Here is a 24,161-nt window from a genome sequence, read left to right as displayed (position 1 = left end):
CACTTTGTTTAAAATACGAATTAAAAAGAAATAAGCAGAAGCCTGGGGAAAAGTGGAAATGCCACAGTTTTGGTTGAGACTGCCATAGAGAATTTGTGACAATTAAATTCATTTGGCCAGAACCCAAAGTAGCCTTGTGATGGTGGGTTGGGCTGCTATTAGAAACAGGTAGTCTGATGAAACAAAATGATATACATGAAAATGTCTTATTTATATTTAAAGGTAAATATAGTCAAAATATCACATAATCAAAATGTCATGTAACTGGCTTCTTTTTGAAAGGTATATAGGAAAAGAAAGTGAATTTTATCCTGGATTATAAAGATGTGTCTCCAGACAAGTACATTGAGCTCAACTAAGTCAATAAGAGTGCTAAAATGGAGTGTGCATAGAATGTGCATTAAGGCATTCAAATTCCCTTCTTTTGAGGGGGAGAGGGTGTGGGAGTTGTCCAAACTGAGTTGACCAAGGGAAAGTAAATATCTATTTGTAACTGGCTAGGATTTGCCTTTGTAAGTAGAAACAAACAAATGTTATTTTGTATTTCATCATTTATAAAATACTTTTTAGCCAATTCCCCAAACCAACAATGTGAAGCAGGTAAGGCAGATACTATTATTTTTAGTTTACTGAAGAGGAAATTGAATATTAGGTTTACATGTCCACATTCTCATGATTAATGAATAATATGGAGAACTGTAAACCTTGTGATTTTCCCCTTCATTTCTTCTCAAAAATTGACATTTCATTTAACATCTCTTCTGGGAAAAAAAAAAAAAAGAAAAAAGAAAAAAGCAAGAGTTTTAGTTTCCCTGATCACTCCTTAGGAAATCTTTTCTCTGTTAGCCTCTGGTAGGAAAATAGGGTAAATATTTTTCCAGGAAAAATATGCAATATTCATTTAATCAGCCAGCCAGTTTCAGTAAATTTCTATAAATTAATTCAAGGCCCAATTAACTTACAGATATAAGCATGAGGAAACTTACTTTAACTTACAAAATTCACCATAATGATACTATTATCTGACTATTGGATTACTTTAATTACTATAATGAAGAGTAGAAAAAACTAAAGTGTAGCTATAGGATTTAACATTTGAATACACTTATTACCAAATGCCAAGATAAGACAGGCTTAGATGAAAATTCCTACAAGCACAGGATCTATCGCCCCACTCCCCCATTTTTTTTAGTAGGATCCAAATCCAGAGTGGAGCCCAATGCAGGGCTTAAACTCACAACCCTGAGATAAAGGGCCTGCTGCTAAACCAACTGAGCCACCTAGGCACCCCATACCTTTGTCTTTAAAAACATGAAACAGAACATCAAGACAGTGTTTGCTCTAAATTGTTCGGACACCCTTCATCTTTGCTTCTGTTGGAGGACTGATTTCTCTTGGTGATTCAGCCTAAGCTCCAGTAGAAGCATGGATTCTGGCCTCTCTATTCTTAAAGATACAAGGCCTAGGATGGGGATTTGGCAGCTTTGGTTCAGTATAATTAGGCCAAATAACATCCTGCTGCTGTTTATTTCCATAACAATTGTCTCGCAGAGTGAAGAATGGGAAGGGTTTTGGGTGGCCTAAATGAGAACAAAATTAAAATTATAATTACCAAGATCAGGGGTGGCAGTGGTGGACCAAATGTATTTTTCTGGGAAAGTAATTAACAAATGTTTTTGCTTCCTAAATGTTTACGGGGTAGTTGCAAATCATTTTTTCTTCAAGCAGTATTCCAGCTCTTACAGTAATCTGCCAGTGTACTAACTTTTCTGGTTTGTCCTTTTTGTTTTTGTTTTTAACATAGCTAATAGAAAAGGGAAAATTACCAAGCCCACAGGCAATTTGACCAACAGGCCCTGGAAAAACCTTTGTGAAATCCCAAGGTCTGCAAACTTGAGTAAAGGCTGTCTTGGGAAATCCACACTTGGACCACTGATGATGAGTAAGCAGTGGCTTCCACTCAGTCACATGTGTTCTCTCTCACCCAAATGTACACCTTCACAACAAACCATTCCTCCCTCTGGAACATGGGGACCTATCAATACATTTCCAAAGCTAAGGTGAAAACCCAGAGATGTTGAGGCACTGTAGCTTTGTGCTTCTTAGAGCGTAGGTATAAAGGAAAACAAAAGAAAGCAGAGGGAGTAGAAGGCAGAATGATGTTTCTACCCATTGTCTTTTTAGGATTTCAAGCATTTCTTAGGTTTCAAAATATGCAGGTGGTATTTTATGCTTCCTTACTGAAGAATTGTTTCACAATCAATTCACTTCCACTAAAGCTTAATGGAAACTGGGGAGATGGGGGGGGGATGGAGAAGACCGAAAAATGCTATTTTTACACTTAAAAAAAATCCTTTTCCTATCTTTGAAAATGTTTGGGCTAGAAACACACAAGTTATTTTGCTGTCCTTAAAGTTACTCTCTCATCTGTCCACCATTTTTTCCCCTGTCCATTTTCCTCCAGACTTTTGAGGTTGTGGACTGAGAAATTCCAAAGACCATTCTGTCCACCACTGGAAAGCATTTTGGTTCTAGAAAGGCTTTTGAATTATCCTAAAATTGAGGCAGGACTTAAGCACTCTGGCAATACATGAAACTAGATGGAGGCACCTCGATTCCCATTTCAAAGCCCCTTTCATGTGGCACTTTCCCATTAAATTACACAGGACACAATATAAGGTTTCCTCTGATGAGAAACAAATACATTTAACAACCTCTTTTATGAGGTTAGTCATTCTGCAGGATATTTTCTTCTCCAAAGGAATTCCATGCCCTACAAATTTAAGCTATATGCTTTTTATCTTAAAGAGACCAGCATCCTCATATCATAAATGGTAAAAGAAGGAGCACAGAACCCAAAGCAGTTTGGGGATCTTGATTCTATTGTCAGACTGAGTATCTTCAAAAATTCCTTAGAAGAGTAAAATCAACTAGCTCTATGCTTTTCATGTATCTCTGGACCGCCTAAAGCACAGTTCTGAGACATTGTTCTAACTCAGTTGAGCAAACAAAAAACCCCAAACAACCAAAAAAAACTAAAACCTAGTGTCTTTGAGCAGTGTTCTCAAACATCACCATCACTTTAGCATCACCTGGAGGGCTATTAAAAACACAATTACTGGACTACTCCTACGCTCCCTCCTGAGTTTCCGAAGTCATTGATCTGGGATGGGACCCGGGAATTTTCATTTCTAACTAAAATTCCCAGGTGGTTCCGATGCTGCTAGTCTAGGGACCGCCCTTTGAGATCCACTGTGCTATCCAAAACTTCTGATGACCTACTCCAAATTATGATGCTTCAAGGTTCTCTGCGTGTGTTCCGCAGAGGAGCCCCATCCGTTTGGTGCCAGTGGCGTTTAGGAAAGATGATCTGCTTGGGGTTTGCCCAAGCACATTCCTTCCTAGGCCAGTCACTGACGCGAAGACATAAGAGGGCAGATAATCGCTAGACAGTTGCAGAAGGTCAAACGAACCCACTCGTTGCGGAATCTGCCCTCGCACGTGACCGCTGGGCGTCTACACCCTCAGCCTTCTGCCTTCTCTCCACCCCCGGGCTAGGCAGCCCCAGGCTCCCCAGCTCGTGGCCTTGACCCGCGATGGCACTGCTGGGTGCGCTCGTCTGCTGCCTGTTGGTCGCCTGGCACGGCCGTCCCGGGCTCGGGCTGCCCCTGGCGCCCGGTGGCAGCCCGGGTCCCGCTCCGGCCATGGGTGAGTCTGCGACCCTTTCCCCGCCGGGAGCTGCCGGAGAGCGCCGGGTTAAAGCGCCCGCGCAGTCAGAAGTGCTTGGGGGCAGAAGTGCGCCCCTACCGGGGCTCGGGGGAGTGGAGCCCCAGACGCGCGGAGCGCTGGGAGGAGGAGGGCGACTGCAGGACGAGAGCGCCTAGCGACCGGCGGGAGGTCGGGCTGGGGAAGTATCCTTGCCAATGGGGGGCGCTGCAGGGGGCTGCGGAGACCACATTCCTCCGGGTGTTTGTCCCCGGAGGAAGGAAGGAGATCTCTGCTTGTCCCAAGGAAAACCGAAGCTAGAAGCTGGATGTCCCGCCTTCCCAGAGGGCTCGATCTGCCCAGAGGGTAGGGGAGCTGCGGAGTTTTCTCTTCCCCACAGGGGTGTACATTTCAGTGGGACTCGGGGTGTCTTCTGTCCTGCTCGCCGGGGTGTGGTGGCCTTTTCTTCCCACTCCTCCAGCAGAAGACCATCACAGTCTCGATGCTACCCACCTCTTAGTCTATGTTAGAACTCGTGGGACCTGGATGCCACGGGGTTCTCTGTGGGTGGGACCAATTTTATTCATTCTTAACACTTTAATTCAGTAGCTGTTGCAGTAGTGGTTCTCAAAATGTGGTACGGGACCAGCAGCATCAGCATCACCTAAATTTGTTAGAAAGGCAGGTTTCCAACCCACCCCAGACCTATGGAGTACGAAACTCTGAGAATGGGGGCCCAACAACCTGTTTAACGAATTTTAAGATTTTTGAATGCCTTTTGAGCCTTCAGTTTCAAAGATCAAGGTACCCCCGCCTCCCTGACTCCCTTTGAAAAGAATTGCTTTGTTAATTAGAGGCGGAAAATGTTGATAGGTGGAGCTCTGTTCTGTGTTTTGGGCAAAGCGGTCTCTGAAACTCAGCACAGTGCTTGGTGCTGAAACCTCCTCTCTTCTCTGACGCCCTTGCTCTCTCACACGACTTTGGAAATGCTCTGAAAAAAGTCCCTCCTCTTTGTCTGAGAGCCAAGTTCTCATGACTCAGCTGTCAGGCAGTTGAAAGCAAGAACTGTGAATCTGGTTTCCCAACTGTCAGTCATAACAAGAAATTGTCCCAAAATACTTATGCATGCTGGTTTCTGCTTTTATTAAAGCTAGTGTTGTTTTTCTTTAATTATGGGACTGTTTAGGATTTTGAGATAAAATGTCCCGGCTTGCATGGGACCACCCAATGGCGAATTTGCTGTTTGGCTTTAAGGATTTGATTGCAGAATGCCTCAATGACAACTTTCTGATGTGTAGGGAATCTTCACTTACACTTCCCCATTTTGATAGGGAAGCTACAAGGCTGAGTCACTTAGGGAGGGGGTAGGGATGCAGTAACTGGGGTTTAAAGACCTGCTGATGTATCGACTCAGCAGTTTCACTGGATATATTATTTTATATGTTTTCCACTTGATGTGACCTTCTCTTTCCTCCTGACCCCATCCCAAATTGCTTCCTTTACAATACCCACCTTGACTGGCTTCTGCTTCCTTGGTGTGTGTGTGTATGTAAATTCCCAGTCCTGTCAAGTCCCAGGGGTCAGAGGACAACAACCCAGGGAGACCTTATGTGGGTGTGTTTGCCTACAGCTCTTTAGAATTAAGGGCACCTGGGTGGCTCAGTCAGTTCAGCATCTGCCTGTGGCTCAGGTCATGCTCCCAGGGTCCTGGGATCAAGTCCCGCATCAGGCTCCCTGCTCTGTGGGGAGCTTCCTTCTCCCTCTTCCTCTGCCTGCCACTCCCCCTGCTTGCGCTCTCTCTCTCTGACAAATAAATAAATAAAATCTTTAAAAAAAAAAAAAAGAGGGGTGCCTGGGTGCCTCAGTTGGTTAAGCGACTGCCTTCGGCTCAGGTCATGATCCTGGAGTCCCTGGATCGAGTCCCGCATCGGGCTCCCTGCTCGGCGGGGAGTCTGCTTCTCCCTCTGACCTTCCCCCCTCTCATGTGCTCTCTCTCTCTCTCTCTCATTCTGTCTCAAATAAATAAATAAAATCTTTAAAAAAAAAAGAATTAGTAGGTCAGGGCCTGCAGGAGTGTTTGGTAGGAACTGACATAAGCAAACAAACAAAAATACCTATTTGAAACAATCATGTGTCTAAACATCTGAATTATGGTTTACTACGTTCTTTAGGATAAATTTTAATGTTTTTAGATAAATTATAAGGGGTTTTTTTTTTGGTATAGTGTTGAGCATTTATCTAGCTATGTTGACAAAACACATGCACGTGCATATCCATTTGTGGAAATCTTGTTGAATTTTATCTGCAGAACAAGAGAGAAATCATCATGTAGTGAAAAGAACTTGGGACTGCAAACCAGAGAATCTGTAGCAGAGTGTGGGCTCTGCCACAGGCCAGGTTTGTGGCCTTAGACACACACACACACACACACACACACTGTACTTTATAATTTCACTATAGGTGGAAGGTGAGGCCTCCAGAGGTTCATTATTCATAAATCCCAGGCTAAGAACCTGGCTGAGCTCCTCTTGGCTTCTATTTAAAGACTTCCTTCAGTGCATCTCAGTAATTATCCCCTCACTTATCTGGATCTGGCAATGCAATGTAGTGGAAAGAGCACTCTACTGGAAGTCTGGAGAGACTGGTTCTGGTTCAGCTTTCATTACTGAGTCACCGTGTGATCTGGAGGAAATCCTGAAATCTGTCTGTGCCTAATTAAAGAATGTTTATTGAGGGCCCACTATAGGTCAGACATCTTCTAGATGCTGAGGATACATAAATCTAGGTACTAGAGATGTGTTCTTAATGTGTTTCCAGTTTGGGTTCATAAAATTTTAGTATATTTATTATCTCATGTTCCTATTCATCACGGTATCTCATGCAAGTGTTGTCATCTATTTTACATGAGGCAAGTGGGATGGAAGGACATTTGAAGATGAGCACACACAGAGAGGCAAGCAGTTCAGTGGTTAAGAGCAGCATGGAACCTGGTGTTAGATTTCCTGAATCCCTAGCTCGACTCTGTTGTATATGACACATGTGATTTGAATTAATCTCTGTGTGCTGCAATTCCTTTCCTGTAAATTGAAAATAATGATGAGTTAATGCATGTAAAGCATAAAAAAAAAGTACAAAACTTAGAGTAAGTACTTGATAAATTCTAACTCTTACTTGGAGATGAGGAGGTTCAATCTCAAATTCAAGCTTGGGGTCAAAATAATAATAGTATAACTAACATTGAGTTTACTAGATGCCAGGTATCTCCTAAGAGCTTTATTCTACTAAATCACTTAACTCTCATATAGGAGGCAGTGATATTCCCATTCTGCATATAAAACAAGCCAAGATCACACCATTAGATTAGTAAGTGGAACTTGGATTGATTGATTGATTGATTTTTAAAGATTATTTATTTGAGAGAGAGAGAGAAAGAGGGGGGTGGGGAGGGGCAGAGGGAGAGAGAGAGAGTCTTAAGTAGACTTTGTGCTGAGCGTGGAGCCCCATGCGGGGCTGGATCCATGACCCTGAGATCATGACCTGAGCCGAAACCAAGAGTTGGTAGCTCAACCAAGCTCAAACAAGCATCACTCAGGATTGAAAGTCATGGTAGTTTCATTCTGGAGTCCCCACTCTTAATCACAACACTATATTGTTCTGTTTGCAGTTAATTGTTCCTTAACATTCTACAAGTAATTAAAAAAACATGTTTTCATAAAAGTAAGATGTACTATATATTTATATGCCAAGAAGGACAGCCTCCAGGATGATTCTGAGCTGCTTGCTAACCCTATTTTGTGTTCTGGCTAAAGTATGTCTAAGCTAAAAATCAAAGCTAGAGCATTTTTCTACATTAAAGAATAAAATAAATCTCTCTTGACAAATGTTTTCAAATGGGGACGGAATACCAAATAACTGATCATAAAGCCTGCTTTATGTCTACTTTCTCCTGGATCTTTTGTCTACCACTTCTTAGCTGTCAACTTAAATAAGTTATAAAATTGTAACAATGTTGTGGAGAAAAAATAACCCAGATATAACATACTTTTTTCACCTTAACAAGTTAACAGTTTTCAGTTTTTTGCTTTATTATCCCAGCTTTGGGTTCTTTTCAGGTGTTTGCTCCCATCCATACTCAGCCTTCGTCATCTTTGTACAGACAGATACAAGTTCGCCTTCTACTTGTTTGCTCCACGTTTCTGGTGTAGGACCAGCTGCTGTGCCACTTCCGATGTGTTTCTGATATAAATTAGACATCATCAGAGTGAACTCAAAATTCAAAGTGTGAAAAAGCCTCAATATTAAAATAATTTATTAATTGCAAATAAGAAGGCAGCAAAATCATAGATGATATATGTAAATTAGGTATAAACAAACTGGAGGACCTTTCAAAATGGGGTTCAGATTTTGACTCTGCCATTTATTAGCTGTGTATACCTGAGCAAATTTCCTAATTGACCCAGCATTCATTTTTCAACTCTAAAATGAGAACAGTGATTCCTACTTCAAGTTTTGAGAATGAAATGACATAGTATATTTAGTTTCCTTATTATAATGCCCAGCACAAATGCTTAATAAAGAGAGGTACTACTATGATTATTTGTACTTGTATTTCCTTCAATTAAAGAATCTTTCCCATGTTCTCAAATGGGTTCTTGGTTTCTCCCTGAGGTTTCATCCTCTTTAACAAATGCTTTCCTTAATATTAGTAACATTTGATACAAGTGTACACTAGGAGATTTTCCTGTATTTAGTACCTTTTAGGAGCTTCTGGCAATCCCTACTTTTGGCTTAAAGCTAGTATTAAAAATTTATATTCTTTTTCCATTAATGTTGAGAGGCAAGGATTTTCAAGAAAGCAGGAGTGAGATTTAGTTCCTGGTTCTGCAATCTATTCACTGTGAAACCCTAACAGACCACATCATGCTTCTGTGTCAATTTTTCCACAAGAAGAATATAAATAAACTCTAAAACCTTAAATTCTACAAGGAGGGAAACATACTAAGACACAATATATATTATTAGTGACCTCCCAGAAGGATATCTCCCTATATTTCATTATGCAACTTATGTTTGTTATGTAATCTTTGTTAGGTAGTCATGCCGTCCCTGAGCTCATGAGTTCTGACACATGTAAGTAGTAAATTTTAGTAAATTCTTCTTACTATCTTTGGAATCCTCATCTTCTGACAGAGAAGTATTGTATTTACCTTCAGGGCAAATGAACATTTCAATCATTAAGGCTTTCCTCCATCACAGGGAGGACTATCTCTAGTTTTACTGTAAATATTTTTATGGGAATTGCTAAAGGGAAGTAGATTTAACACCATTTCTTTTCTAATCAACAGGACAGTTTTGGCATGTGACTGACTTGCACTTAGACCCTACTTACCACATCACAGATGACCACACAAAAGTGTGTGCTTCATCTAAAGGCGCCAATGCCTCCAATCCTGGCCCTTTTGGAGATGTTCTGTGTGATTCTCCATATCACCTTATTTTGTCAGCATTTGATTTTATTAAAAGTTCAGGACAAGAAGCATCTTTCATGATATGGACAGGGTAAGTGACTATATAAATACCATTAGTTACTCAATATTTATCTATGGTGTCCTAAGCTTCATTAGAATGCTGAATTACTATGAAGATTAATTAGGTTTTAAGTTAAGAATTATTTGGGTTTTAAAAATACTACGTCAAGGGCCCCTGGGTGGCTCAGTCGGTTAAGCGACTGCCTTCGGCTCAGGTCATGATCCCGGGGTCCTGGGATCGAGTCCCGCGTTGGGTGCCCCGCTCTGCAGGGAGCCTGCTTCTCCCTCTCCCACTCCCCCTGCTTGTGTTCCCTCTCTCGCTGTGTCTCTCTGTCAAATAAATAATAAAAATAAAATCTTTAAAAAAAATACTATGTCAAATTAATCATTAGATTATTAGAGATAAGGAAGACTTTAGAAGTCTCAGAATTTTTATTTTTTTTAGAATACAGGCTCTAGAAAAATGTCGATGTTAGCTAAGAGATGACTCCACAAACAGAACACTTACATCAGTGTTTTGAGGTGTTTATTAATGTGATAATAGGTCTTGATTAGATAATCAAAAATAAAAGGCTATAATGGGACTTAACCTGTGATAGCAATTTTGTACATATCGTCTCCTGGTGGTATAATTAATTAATTCTGTCTGCCATGACAGAGTGACGAGGTCTAGATTTCCTGTGCCAGCTCTAATGACCATGGTGCTATTTAACTAATTTATACATTATAACTCATTTAATCTTTGCAATTGATATTATTATTATTCCCATTTTACAGAGGAAGAGATGAAGGCTGAGCATCTAAGTAACTTGCTCAAGGGCACATAGCTAGTAAATGGCAAAGCTGGGCATTTTAGCTCTGGAATCTGTGCTTTTAGTTGCTAAAATATTTGCTTCTCATAAATCTTCAGTCAAGCGGTGTAATAGGCTTGTATTTGTATTATGCCAATTTTTAAAAATAGGACTCTCTATGGGAGAAAGGTAAATGAAGAGTAGTTTATCAACTCTTAAAAATCATCTGTTGTTTTGTTGTGGAAGTGTGCAATTTACCCTCAGGGTAACAAGACATCATGCATAAATCTAGTGACTTATTATAGAAATTGATTTTGTTCTCGGGGCACCTGGGTGACTCGGTTGATTTCAGCTCAGGTCATGATCTCAGGGTCCTGGGATGGAGCTCCACTCCAGCTTCCACACTTGGCAGGGAGTCTGCTTGAGGATTCTTTCTCCCCCTCCCTCAACCCCTCCCCCTGCTTGCACCCTCTCCTTCTGCCCCTCCCCTTGCCTGCACTCTCTCTCTAAAATAAACAAATAAATCTTTAAAAAAAAGAAGTTTAGAAATTGATTTTGTTCTCTGTGATTCTGTCTCCTTTTCAGGGATAGCCCACCTCATGTTCCAGTGCATGAACTCTCAACAGACAAAGTCATAGATGTAATTGCTAATATGACAACCACCATCCGGAGTGTCTTTCCAAATCTCCAGGTTTTCCCTGCGCTGGGTAATCATGACTATTGGCCACAGGTGAATTTGATTTCAACTTCCAAAAGTGTTTAAAGGATTTTTCCCATCAGGACTGTCAAAACTATGACAATAACTAGCTGATGGTAGGGAGTGGGAGCGGGGCTTGTGGCGGTAGGGGAGTGTGCTCTTAATAACTATTGAAGAAGGTAAGACAAGTGCTTTGGAGACTTTAAAGTGACTCTTAATAATCCATAAAAAAAGTTATGTTCATAGTGAGTTATGGAAGCAAATTGCCTAGTTTGTGGGTTATTGGTTCTTGTTTCCCTTCATATTCTTCCTCAATTTCTACATTCTTTTGAATAATTTTGTTGTTCATTCACATTTCCATGATAAGGTTAGCAAAGAAGTTTAATATTGACAAATGTTCATATCTTGCAGAATTTCTATCAGACATACAAAGTTCTCCACAGTCTGACCTATGCTAGATTATGATTAAAAACAAAAACATAGGGACGGCTGTGTGGTTCAGTTGGTTAAGTGTCTGCCTTCGGCTCAGATCCCCGGATCGAGCCCCGCATCAGGCTCCCTGCTCAGCGGGGAGCCTGCTTCTCCCTCTCCTCCCTGCTCATGCTCTGTCTCGCTATCTCTGTTTCTCTCAAATATATAAGTAAAAAATATAAAAAAAACCCAAAACATAGCAAACTATCATAAGAACCAAAGAGGGAGGTTCCTGTTCAAGTCTAGTTTATCTAATTAAGATGTGATTCAAGACAGAGATTGTGTTCAGAATATTTAATGGCTGATAAGCCCAGGACTCAACCTATTAGAGTGGCCATTCGTTAAGCAGCCTGTACATAACAGTTGGATGCTGGGCCTTGCCTATAGGGTCCTCTTAGAGTAATGTAGAATCTTAGACTTGTACAGATTCAAGAGATCTCAGAGATCATTTTTTAGTTCAGGGCTTGACAAACTGTGATCTGTGGTCCAAATCGGGCCTGCCACTTGTTTTTGTTAATAAAGTTTTATCAGAACACAGCCGTGGCTCTTCTTTCTGTATTGCTTGTGGCTGATTTCTGATTTTGCGCTAGAACAGCAGAGTAGAATTGTGGCCACAGAGACTGTATGGCCCATAAGCTTAAAATACTTATTATTTGGCCCTTTATAGGAAAAATTTGCTGATCCTTGGTCTTCATTTTATAGATGGGAAAACTGAGGCCCAGAAACGTCACGTTGTTTGTTCACGTGCTCACAATTGCTTAGTGGTAGAGCCCACATTCTGGATCTTTGGTGTTCAACTAGACTAACATCTGCTCATTCATCCCTTGTTATTGCCAGATTCACATGCTCAGTATTCATGAACATGGCATTTACTTTCCTACCTCTCTTTGTCTAGGTTTATCTCCTTGCTTAGAATGTCTTTTCCATCTCATGTCAAAAGAATGCTTCATGAGGGGTTTGATCACCTAAGTAGAGTGATTTTGAAAAGTTGTACTCTAGGATGAGCTTAAGTTTCAAGTAATTTCTTGGCACTGGCCTCCAGGCTTGAAATGAACAATATGTTAGTCTTTGCCAAGTCATCCTGTAAGCCGGTGGTCAACTTTGTTACTGCTAAGATGGTAGACCACACAGGGCAAAGGCTTGGGGATGAACAATCTCTAGAAGCCAGAGGTTAGCCACATTGGTGTTTTGTTTTGTTTTTTAAAGATTTATTTATTTATTTGAGAGAGAGAGAGAGAGTGAGAGGGGGAAGGGACAGAGGGAGAGAGAATCTTGAAGCAGACTCCCCACTGAGCATGGAGCCCGACGAGGGGTTCAATCACGGGACCCTGAGATCATGACCTGAGCCGAAAACAAGAGTCAGCCACCTAACTGACTGAGCCACCCGGGCGCCCTGCGCACATTGTTTTTATATGCTTTAGGTGACATGCAGAATGGTGTCATGGAGAACACATGGGGTTTAGGGTTGTATTCACTAGAAGGTAAAACCCCATCCTGCTCTACTAACAGCTTGACCAACTTGGATAATTCACTTACTGTCCTTGACCCATAAGTCACTCATTTATAAATAGTAGCAATAAATAGCTGTCCTGGGAAGTTTTTGTGAGAATTAGTGATTCTACACGAAAAGGCCATGGCTTCTTGCCTGGAACATACTAGGCCCTCAGTCAGTGGAAAGTGACAGTTGTTGCACAGTGAGCGGTGACTTGGGGTACATTTTTCCTAACTCCTCTGGGGATTTGTTTCCTTTTACTTTTATTTCTGTCTTCTTTTTGTGAAGTCAAATCTTATAATAATTCAAAGATATAGATGATATCTAAATTCTAAAATACATCCTATTATATGTATAGCTAGGGTATATTGGGCAGCCTGTATACCGTAAAGAGTTAATTTTTTTCTCTTTCTGGCTTATGACTTTATATATGAAAATCTTCTTTCTACTATTCTATTTCCACCCTTCCACCCCAGTTTTGGAAATGTCAAATGTAACACAAAAGCCCCACAACAAATTCTCCGACAGACGGATAGCCGAGGTCGAATTCTGGTGAATGTTAGTAACAGATATGTTAGTAACAAATTGAGCAAATAATTTGTTAACTACTTTTTCTCCATTATAATCTCATAAACATGCACATAAACCTAGTTACATAAGCATACATATACAGATGCACATCCCCACCCATTACATCAGAAGTAGATATTAGCGTGGGCTGCCCAGGGATTCCTTCCAGTCGCCACCCAAGGAAGCAGTCTGGGCCAGGGTCCTCATTTACTCCTACACTGGCCAGACTGGTGCTAACAAACTTATGAGTGAGTCACTTCTCATTGTACCTCATTTCTCGGCAGTGCTCATGTCACAGCCAAAGAGGACTGAGATGATGGCACGGTACACCAGATACTTGGACATAGGAGTGATGGTCGAAAGACCTGGGATTTAGACTGAGCTCTGGAACTGATCAGCTGTCCCTGGATGAATCATCTAACTTCTCTGGTGCTCATATTTCTCAGATCTAGAGTTGAGAGAAGAGTCTAGAGTAATTTTATGTAATTTTAAGATTATACATGACCATACCAGTATGTTGGCATGGCTAACACTTTTAAGTTTTTGATGTTGATGACAACCAATTTTTAATCAGAATCGGGATTGATTTATAAGTCATTGTATGATTTTCAGACAGATGATTCTGATATCTTACATAAATTGAAAATATACTTAGGATAGTTAGTTCTAGTTAGAGCAAGTCATTTGGTTATTACATTCCCTGAATGTACTTATATTTTCATCATGTATTAGAGATATGTATTAGGAATGAATAGTGACTTGGGTGTCATCTTGAAAAATAACTAAGCATTTTAACTAATGCTGACAGGAAAACTCCTTTAAGAGATAGGTCCATATTACCAATATACAGAAGAATATAAGGAGAGTGAAGAAAATGGCTTCAGTTTATTAATACAATTTTTTAAAACAAAAAATAGGAATAATTACCAAATTTCACACATGATTTGTGCATTTTTATTCAGTATGTATTTTCTTAAAGTTTGGGGTATTTTTTCTTCCTTGAAGCTTATGTCACCATAAAGACTATTATAATATGATAAAATAGGATGATAAAAAATACTTTATGATAATAAAAATGTTTTGTACACATATTGTTTAAAAAAATCAAAACCTGTGGGGCGCCTGGGTGGCTCAGTCGTTAAGCGTCTGTCTTTGGCTCAGGTCATGATCCCAGGGTCCTGGGATCGAGCTCCGCATCGGGCTCCCTGCTCGGCGGTGAGCCTGCTTCTCCCTCTCCCACTCCCCCTGCTTGTGTTCCCTCTCTCGCTGTCTCTCTCTGTCTGTCAAATAACTAAATAAAATCTTAAAAAAAAAAAATCAAAACCTGTTGATATAAAGAGACATCTTCAAATCAAAATCATGTGGTTGTAAATTTTCATTCAAGAAGTTCAGAAGTTTTATACTGGGGTGAGCATTTCAGAGGACATTGTTTAGTTCTAAAACCATGAAGTTTTCTCCATTCCCTCAGCGTGCTATACCAGCATGCATGTTCAGGCTCAAACCTGCCTCTGTGTCTGTTTAATGAGCTCACTCCCACATCTATCCTATATCCTGGCCAACCAGCAAAAGTGCTTTTCTCTGTAAATTACACTGTGCATGTTGGCGTCTGGGTCATTGTCTTTGCTTTGATGCCCTTTCTTGTCAACTTGATGAAATCATTATTCAGGGCCTGGTCTGTATGTTCTCTTTACTTTCCCCCCTGATGCTGTGGGCCAGACTCAATTATTCACGCCTCTATCCTCCTAGAACCTTTGTAGTATCACCTTGCACATTGTCTTATAGGTGATTGATTATATATTTTTTTTGTCTCCTTGAGTTATAAATTCCTTGAAGGTTACGTCTATCTAGTATTCATCCTTGCATCTCCAGATGTCTAACATAGTGGTATGTGCTCAAGTAATGTTTAAATTAGTTAATCCACGTGTCTTTAAAGTTTCAATGGTGGGTTATATTGTTTGTGGCCAGGATCAACTGCCTGTAGTCACCAGCAAGGTATACAATGCAGTAGCAGATCTCTGGAAACCCTGGTTAGATGAAGAAGCTATTCATACTTTACAGAAAGGTAAGTGAAAGATTTATTCATCCTTAATTTGTCTCTATTTTTATTCATGTTGTTTAAACTAAGATCTTTAATGTTTGCTTGGGTGTATTCATTCTGGATGTGCCCAGTTTTTCTGGAGGCCATAAGTCATATTTGAAAGCTGAGGAGAGGCAGGGGTGGCGAGCGGACCCAGGGCAAAGCGAGCAGGTCCAAGGTCAGGGACCAGCTCTAAAAGTACCACTGCAGCAGCTCCTTGGGTGTTGTCATCACCGGCTCGTGGGTGTGAGTGGGGTTCTGCCTTTAAGCCTCATCCCCCCAGAGACTGTAGCAGCTCTGGTTTACCTGACGTCTCTTCCAAGGCAGTCTTTGGCAAGGTCCAGCTGTGTTCCCATTCTTTGCATTTTATATTTCATGCTATCTCTCATCTTAACTACCCAAACATGCAGAGGTAGAAGTTGATGCACTAATATTTCTTTTCTAAAATTCGATACCTCATGGCCTAGTGCCCAAACAATTCATGTTTCATCTGAATATTGGATACAACTGTTATGATTAGCTCGGTATGTGGGAAGGCTGCCGCTGGACCTGGCACACAGTAGGTTTTCAGTGTTAAACCTGATTCTTATTTAAGAACAGCCTGTGTACATACAAACTAAATAATGAGAAATAAGTATAACCTTCCTGACTGGCTTGTGAGCCATAATTAAGAATTTGCTTTCATAGTCACTGTGAATCTCTACGTGTGTTTTTCTAGAGTGTGTCTTAAATTTCTTTTTATAGGGGGCTTTTATTCACAGAAAGTATCACCTAATCTGAACCTTAGGATCATCAGTCTAAACACAAACTTGTACTATGGCCCAAATATTGTGACTCTGAATGAGACTGACCCAGCAAATCAGTTTGAATGGCTGGAGAATACACTGAACACCTCTCAGCAAAATAAGGAGAAGGTAGATCCCAGAGACCAAAATCTATCCGGGGATAAACAGGGGCTAAATGTGTGCATTTATTAACTCGAGTGGGGTCAGGTATTAATAAAAGTATTAAAATATGAAGATGTTTTCACACGAAACACCTTATGGTTTAATTAACTCTGTTGTGTTTGTTTGATTTTGCTTTGCTTTTGATGCTTGAGGACTGATTGATATCTGTTTTTTTATTAAAAAAAAAATTGTGACCAAGGTCACAGTTACTAAATATCATCAACAGTGTAGTTTAAACAAGTCCAATGCAAATGTAGTGATATTAATAGTTTTAGAATTTCATCTTTTTGGGGGCATAGGAGAGATGGGATATTAGCTTTCTAAATTTTAATCATCATTTGGCTGTGATGTCTAATTTAATATACTTTCAATCTCGGGTATCTAAATGTCATTTGGTTGTGGTAAGTGTGCAAAAAGATTCTCATCAGTCTTCCTTGTGTTTCTTTTTCCAGGTGTACATCATAGCACATATTCCGGTGGGGTATCTGCCCTATTCCGGCAGCACAACAGCAATGAGGGAAGTCCATAATGAGAAATTGATAGATATTTTCAGAAAATACAGCAGTGTCATTGCAGGACAATTTTATGGACACACTCACAGAGATAGCATGATGGTTCTTTCTGATAAAAAAGGTAATATGATATTCTGTTTGCATCTCCCCAGTCCAAGATGCTAGAGCAGAGCAGTGGATATCCGGTAATTTTTATTGAGCCAGCAAATTAAAAGTTTCACTAAATCAACCTGCCAGCCCCAGATTTTTCTGAATTATCTTTTATACTTGTAAGTCAAGTGTCTAATTCATATTTAGGCCTGCAGTTGGGTTTCTCCCTATTTGTTCCACGGGCCACCATCATTTGATAGCTGTCAACAAAAAAACCCTCTGAAACCCTCAGCTCACTCAACTTTTCTTTCAGAGCCTCACGTTGAGAGAAATACTGCTGTTCTTTATTTACCTCCTAGACTCAAATTTCTTGTGATATGATTTGTTTTACTTCTCAGAATTTGATTAGCAAAGCACAATTTACCATTGGTTTAAAATATATCAAGCACTTAATTTTAAGTGCAAATCAACATTGTCATTTACTCAGAATTAGAAGAAAAAAAAATAGAAGAAGCTGGAGCATCAAACAAACAATGATTACCTATTTTTAAAGATGACCTCCTCACAAGGACAGGAAATTGGGAGTTAACAAAATAAGAGTTCTGATTTTAGAGTAGTCAGCTAGGGAAAAAAACTACGTATTTTTTTCAGCAATTGGGGAATGTTTTCAAAATGCATTACCTCTTTCATCTACAATGAATAGGCTTGGTAAAAAAATGACCATTTTTCAGCATTTGATAGCTTTTTTTACTCAGAAATTTAGTCCTATAGTAGCTATGTATAAAAACATGGTGACATTAATCAGATTCTTATGTGTCATTATTGGCATGTTGCTCTAGGTAGATGCATTTTGTATTTGTGTGTGTGTACTTGTAATAACTTGGATTTTGTTATTATGAAAATTTTCAAATATGCCCCAAAGCAGAGAATAATAAAACAACCCCCCATGTACCATCACTTATATTTGACACCTATCAAGATTTTGCCACATTTGCTTTATCTGTTCATTTTTTTATTCTTTTTTCTTTTCCTTAAGTATTTGAAAGTGAGTCTCAAACATTAGATCTATTTTAGCCCTACGTGCTTCTGTATGCATTGCTAAATATATGACTAGCTTACATAATCTTAATATGATTGACTTACCTAACAAGATCAACAAAAATTCTTTGGTATCATCTAATACCAAATCATAATAAAGATTTCTCTATTTTCTCAAAAGTGTCTCTTTATAGTTGTTTCAAGTCAGGATTCATCAAGAACCATATGTCATTTGGCTGTGATGTCTGTTAATCTCCTAATTTGAATTTGTTCACATTTTTAATAAAGTTAAACTCAATTAAAAAATATGTTTATGTACATATGTTTTATCCAGGAAGTCCAATAAATTCTTTGTTTGTGGCTCCTGCTGTTACCCCAGTGAAGAGTGTTTTGCAAAAACAGACCAACAATCCTGGCGTCAGGCTATTTCAGTATGATCCTCATGATTATAAATTATTGGTAAGTTGGCACAATTTTAGAATTATGCATGTCTTTGTACAGTTTTCATTAGTTTAGTTGAATGTTTTCAGCTTAACTATGTAAGTTGTTTCTATGTTGAAATCTCATGATGTCTTTCTTCTTTTTTATATTTGGTGTATCAGCATTTGCTAAGTATGGGTATAGGAGGTCAGCTTTGGGGAGGTTGTTTCTGTCCTAAGGACTTCACATTTGTTTAGCACATTAGTCAGGGCCTGATTTGTGGACTTGTATACATACTGAAACTTTTCACTAAGCCCTATTTATTACTAATTATTCTTCCCTAAAACATAATTGTGCAGATCATTGTAGACTCTGAAGCCGTACTCTTTCAAGAGTTGTTTTACCTAACTTCCTTGCCCCCAGTCTATTCGTCTGCAAAATGAGGATTAAATTAAGCATTACTGACCTCACAGAGTTGCTGTCAGGATTACGTGAACAGATATGTGTAAAACACTTAGAAAAATGCTTGGCTTATAGTAAGCACTCAATACATGTTGGCAAATTTTTTTTTGTAAAGAAAATAAATTGAGCTGGACATTTATTTTTGAGACACATGTTCTCTGGAGCTTACACCCGATTATGTTTTAGATAAATTTAGCCTCGAAAGGCTGGGTGTTTTGCTTATGAGTACTGCCCCTGTTAATTAATATAATTTGAAAAGAAATTTTCAATTAAAGCTCTATTGATGTAAATGCATTTTTTTCTAGATAAATTTAATAGGAGGTAGCTCTCTTATTCTGTAGAACATGTTTTTATGAAGGAAGAAGGGCAGGGAAAGGCTGATTTAATGTGTAAACATTAGATTAAATAAAACAGTTGACTGAATTATTTTTACAACTATTAGTTTCCTATTTTGGGATCTGAACATCATATATACATACACGTATATATACATATATGTTATATATATTATGTATGTGTGTACATGTACATATACATGTGTGTGTATATATACACACACATACTGACATGGGAAGATGCCGTGATATAGCACTGAATTATTTTTAAAAGTGCAAAACAGTGCATTGTATAACTTCATTTTTTGAAAAAGCCAAAAAGATAGTAAATAGGTATATATATTCTAAATATTTATATTTGTTTTGTAAATAAGGTCTAGAACAACACACATACACTGGTTTAACAAGTTGTTCATTGGGGAGAAAAAACCCACTTTAATTTACAGTGCCGATTTCCATGATATAGATACTCCCATCACGGCCAATTTTAAGCTGCCCAAGTGATGTCAATTAACTTGCAAGACTGCTGAAAATTGGACGGTCGGCTCTGTGAGCTGATGCAGCAGCCTCAGCACACCACTGATTTATATGCAGTGATTTTATTAGCAGTGGTTACTTTTGAGGCATGTGAATCAAAAGCTTTTTATTTTGTACATCTCTCTGTATAGTTGAGATTATTTTCTGTTATGTTCCTTCATTATTTCCCATAGAAAAAAGTAATATAGATTTTTCTATTGGGACTTTTTTTTTTCTCACTGTTTTTAAATGACTACAACTTTAAATGAAGAATGTCACACAAATCCTAATAAGGACTCTTCTTGCTGTGCAGTACTTTATATGCCAAAGAATGAACCAAGCTTTGTTTTTGACATAGGATATGTTGCAGTATTATTTGAACCTGACAGATGCAAATCTAAAGGGAGAATCCAATTGGAAGCTGGAGTATGTGCTGACTCAGACCTACAGCATTGAAGATTTGCAGCCAAAAAGTTTGTATGGATTAGCTAAACAATTTGCAGTCCTAGGCAGTGAGCAGTTTACAAAATACTACAATTACTTCTTTGTGAGTTACGACAGCAGTGTAATTTGCGATGGGAAGTGTAAGACCTATCAAATTTGTGCATTTTTGAGTCTTGATCATAGTTCCTATGTAGATTGCCTCAAACAACATTATATAAAGTACCATCCCTAGTATTTCATGGTTTGTGTTCATAGAAAATGTAACACTGCTCTGTTTCTGAGCTCAGTTTGTGGAAATTGTTACATAAATCTTTGTGAGTTACTGAGTGGGCAAGCAGAATTCCTATCTTTGCTTTCTTTTTTATAATCCTCAAACGTAGATATTTGTAACATTCTAAATCTTATTATATCGAATATATTTGAACTGCCCATTTCTAGAATGATGTCTGGACGTGAATACCCTATCTTCCAGTTTATAGATCTAATGCAAACTCTTGTACACTCTTGAAATTGTCATTTTTGCAATAAAGCAAATGATTTCTCTTCAAGTATGATAAATTATTTTTATTTTTTAAATATATTTATTTTTATTTAAATGCAATTAACGTATAATGTATTATTGGTTTCAGAAGTAGAGGTCACTGTTTCATCAGTCTTACATAACACCCAGTGCTCGTTACATCATATGCCCTCCTTAATGTCCATCACCCATTTACCCCATCCCCCCCCCCCCCCCCCCCCCGCCTCCCCCAGTTTGTTTCCCATGATTTAGAGTCTCTTTTATTTTTTTTCCCTCTCTGTTTTCGTCTTTTTTATTTTTTCCACGATGAATTATTTTTAATAGGAAAATTTTATTTTAATTCACTCTTAAAAATTTATGTGTAAACTTAGGTACAAACTGTTTAAATCTCATGTGTAAACTGAGGCTAGCATTGCTTCCATGCACTGTCTACTGTTGGGAAAACACCAAGGTCTCATCGAGGCCATCATGGAGCCTGGAAACACCACAGGACATGAGTTGCTTAGCTGTCTTTACTCTGTGAATGAAGGGGAGTCCTCTTTAGCACCGCTAACTTTTAAGGAAGAGAATGTCACAAGTTGTGCTTCTTGTAACTGCAGTACTAGCATAAGGCCTAGATCCTGGCCCAGTGCCTGGCACTTAGTAAATAATTGCCGAAAGGAATTGAAAGGTTTGAGTATTTCTCAAAGAAATTTGTGAGGATGCAGCAGTGGTGTTTTCTTTGTCACGATACCTCAAGAGAGGATAAAAATGAACTTTTATTTTGTGGGATTGTTTTTTGGGTTCTCCCACGGTTGCTTGCCTCTCAGCAGCTTCCCTCAAGCTGTTGTTTGTTTCCAGGCTAAGTAGGAGAATTTGAGTAGAAGAGCAGAGGAGGAGGCCTGGAGATTTAGGAAACCTCAATACTTTGGCTCACTGAATACAATCAACCTGAGGTCAATTCTGAGGTCAATCAACAAGAAGAGTGAAACTCATTATCCTGTGTCTGGTTTGACTTTGTGTAAAAAAAAAAAACAAAAACAAAAACAAAAAAACCTTATACATGTAAGATCTCACCATAATGACACTAAATTATTCTGATTTCCAAAGGGCTGAGAACACAAATATTGCAAAATAAAAATATAACATCTAAAAGACTATCGATATTCATTAAGGAAACATTTTCTTAATTAAAAAAAAAAGTGAGGATCTGGAAACAAAGCAAAAATTCAATGTTATAAAATAATCTCATTATTTAGAATTCATCCTGCCTTCAATTTTATATTCAAAGTTGGTATTGTCAAATGCCTACATTATATATTTATATATTTTTATACTCATGGACAAAAGTTTTAAGAAAACAGGTTTGTACCATATAAGAAAAAGAATTTTAAATGGTGAAAACCAAAGATGATGCGCACTGACTCCAAAGGAGTCCCTGCGGTGGGAGTGAAGAAGTTTGGGTTTGCAGGATTACAGTGGAGGAAATTCCTGCACTGGCTAAGATTTGGGGCAGTGAACCGGCAGGGTCCTTTCTACGTTATTCTACGGCTTAAATTTTTTTTTTTTAAAGATTTTATTTATTTATTTGACAGAGAGAGAGATAGCGAGAGCAGGAACACAAGCAGGGGGAGTGGGAGAGGGAGAAGCAGGCTTCCCGCTGAGCGGAGAGCCCGATGCGGGACTCGATCCCAGGCCCCTGGGATCATGACCTGAGCCGAAGGCAGACACTTAACGACTGAGCCACCCAGGCGCCCCGGCTTAAAACTTTTAATGCTATCTTTTTGTGTTCAGATTACTTTTACCTTAAAATAGAAATAAATGGTCTCACATTTCAAGTAATATTCAGGGATTTTATCAGTAATTAAATGAATTTTACCATTCTAAAATCAGAGCATGTTACAATTATTTATCGTGGCTTTCTTTTCAGGTTATTATTACCAAATCTCAAATTCAGCTGCCCATTGCTTGAAAGGTCAATACTCAAGAGATAAGTGTTGATTGGAAAGGAATATGAGCTTTATTCAGAAGGCCAGCCACCTGGAGAGAAGGCAGACACTTGTCCAAAAGCCAACTCTGAGGTTTCTGTCTCGCCAAGAGGGTTTTAGAAGGACAGGAGGTCTTATTAATCAGTGAGGGGGTGCAGTGGCCTGTATCATTTCCTAATTCTCTGTAGATTTCGTGGTGCCTATTTACAACTTTCAGTGCTTGAGTGTAGTGCAAGAGGCCTAATTCCCCTTCTGGGATGTGTGAGGGCTTTCTATTCTCCTTCTAGAAAGGAAGGTAAGATTTATAGATTCACAAGGAGGGTTAGTAAATCAATCATATGAACTTAAGAACACCTATTAAAGACCATCTTGCTAGTTATGAAGATCAAGGCGGCCTCAATTCCCCACTGTCAATTTACCATTCCATATCTATGGGATTAAGGACCAAGGTCCATTTCCCGTAGCTTCTCCAGGCTGATATAGGGCATAGTCAGGACCTTCGAATGGAACATGTTAATGTGGGTTTGAAGCATTCCTTTATGCACAACTGATGTGACTTGCTTGCACAGTTTTGTCACACTCATTGTAATGAGCTTAATTCCTATGTATACACATCATACTACTAGCATGAGGGTGAGTCCTAATTTTAGAATGCCTTAGAATGCCTTCTCATATGGACCTAAGTCCTGATGGTATCCAGGACAAGATGTTTGTGAACCAATTCCATCCTTTCTGGAACAGGGGTGTATGGCAATCTAGAGTTTGCTGCAACCAAGTGGCTTGCTTTCTGATTTTATCAATACTGGTTTCCACTTCTGAGGAGGTATTGATATAAGCGCAGCAAGATGAATTTGCAGCAACATCAACTCCCCCTTGATAAGCTAGGATATAGTCTAGGGCCATATGCTTATGCAGGCCTTTAGGGAATCTAATGATATTTGCTCAAGTTAGCCAAAGATTTGGTGGTTTTGTGATGGTTAGAGTTTGGGACAAGTTGCAAAGCACATGTTGCTGAGCGGCAGCTTCCCATTATGGCAACACCGTGTAACCAAAGAAATATTCATCCCCGTCAGGGATATTGCCTGTGTGGTCACAGTAAGTCTAGTAAATAATTTCAGGGAACTAGCCCAGTGTTTAGTCTCATTAGCCAAGTAGAGGGAGGAGGAGATTCCTGGGGTGTCCAGAAAGGGTAGAAGAATTTGTAATACAGTCCGTGACCCAGGGGACTCCATCTGATTTGCAAGTAAAGACAAACCCAGCCAGAGCACAATGACGAAAGATGGAGTCCTTCTCAAGTCTTCGTGAGAATCAGCTTACCAACAGGGCAGCTCAGTCCATCCAATCTCTGCTCGCCTGAACCTGGCTATGGCTATCATCTGTAGCCAGAAAGAAAACAAGACTCTTGTTCACACATAGGGAGCTGGTCCCTTTTGCGAGATGGTTTCATGTGCTATCTAATTGGGGAATACATGCCTATTTTCTGTCCTTTGAAAATAACCTCTTTTAGTACAGTACTTAGAGGGACTATGAGACATTGGGGTGCCTCATGATCATTTTGAGAGAATCTAGCTATTCTAAC

At 39.3% G+C, this 24,161-nt stretch overlaps 1 protein-coding gene across 2 annotated transcripts; it reads left to right on the top strand.

Moving 5' to 3' along the window:
- The first annotated feature begins 3,446 nt into the window (after positions 1–3,446).
- On the top strand, positions 3,447–20,643 carry SMPDL3A (sphingomyelin phosphodiesterase acid like 3A). 2 transcript variants are annotated; one of them, XM_021693218.1, is made up of 8 exons: positions 3,447–3,708; positions 9,051–9,264; positions 10,610–10,754; positions 15,220–15,316; positions 16,076–16,245; positions 16,731–16,911; positions 18,253–18,377; positions 20,010–20,643. In XM_021693218.1, exons 1-8 carry the CDS (start codon positions 3,597–3,599, stop codon positions 20,325–20,327), a joined length of 1,362 nt encoding a protein of 453 aa, XP_021548893.1. In that variant the 5' UTR covers positions 3,447–3,596; the 3' UTR covers positions 20,328–20,643. The 2 variants fall into 2 exon arrangements, with proteins under 2 accessions (XP_021548893.1, XP_021548894.1); XM_021693219.2 differs by lacking the exon at positions 3,447–3,708 and adding an exon at positions 4,000–4,071.
- Positions 20,644–24,161: the final 3,518 nt, after the last annotated feature.

This window comes from Neomonachus schauinslandi, chromosome 8 (assembly GCF_002201575.2).
Source record: "Neomonachus schauinslandi chromosome 8, ASM220157v2, whole genome shotgun sequence".
NCBI classification, from domain to species: Eukaryota; Metazoa; Chordata; class Mammalia; order Carnivora; family Phocidae; genus Neomonachus; species Neomonachus schauinslandi.
The sequence above is the reverse complement of the archived record's forward strand: the minus strand, read 5'-3'. Positions and strand labels throughout refer to the sequence as shown.

Coding starts and splice junctions, on each gene's coding strand:
- SMPDL3A (XM_021693218.1), top strand. CDS start 3,597: ATGGCACTGCTGGGTGCGCTCGTCTGCTGCCTGTTGGTCGCCTGGCAC. Junction 9,265..10,609: donor TCTTTCATGATATGGACAGG/GTAAGTGACTAT, acceptor TCTCCTTTTCAG/GGATAGCCCACCTCATGTTC. Junction 15,317..16,075: donor TATTCATACTTTACAGAAAG/GTAAGTGAAAGA, acceptor TTCTTTTTATAG/GGGGCTTTTATTCACAGAAA.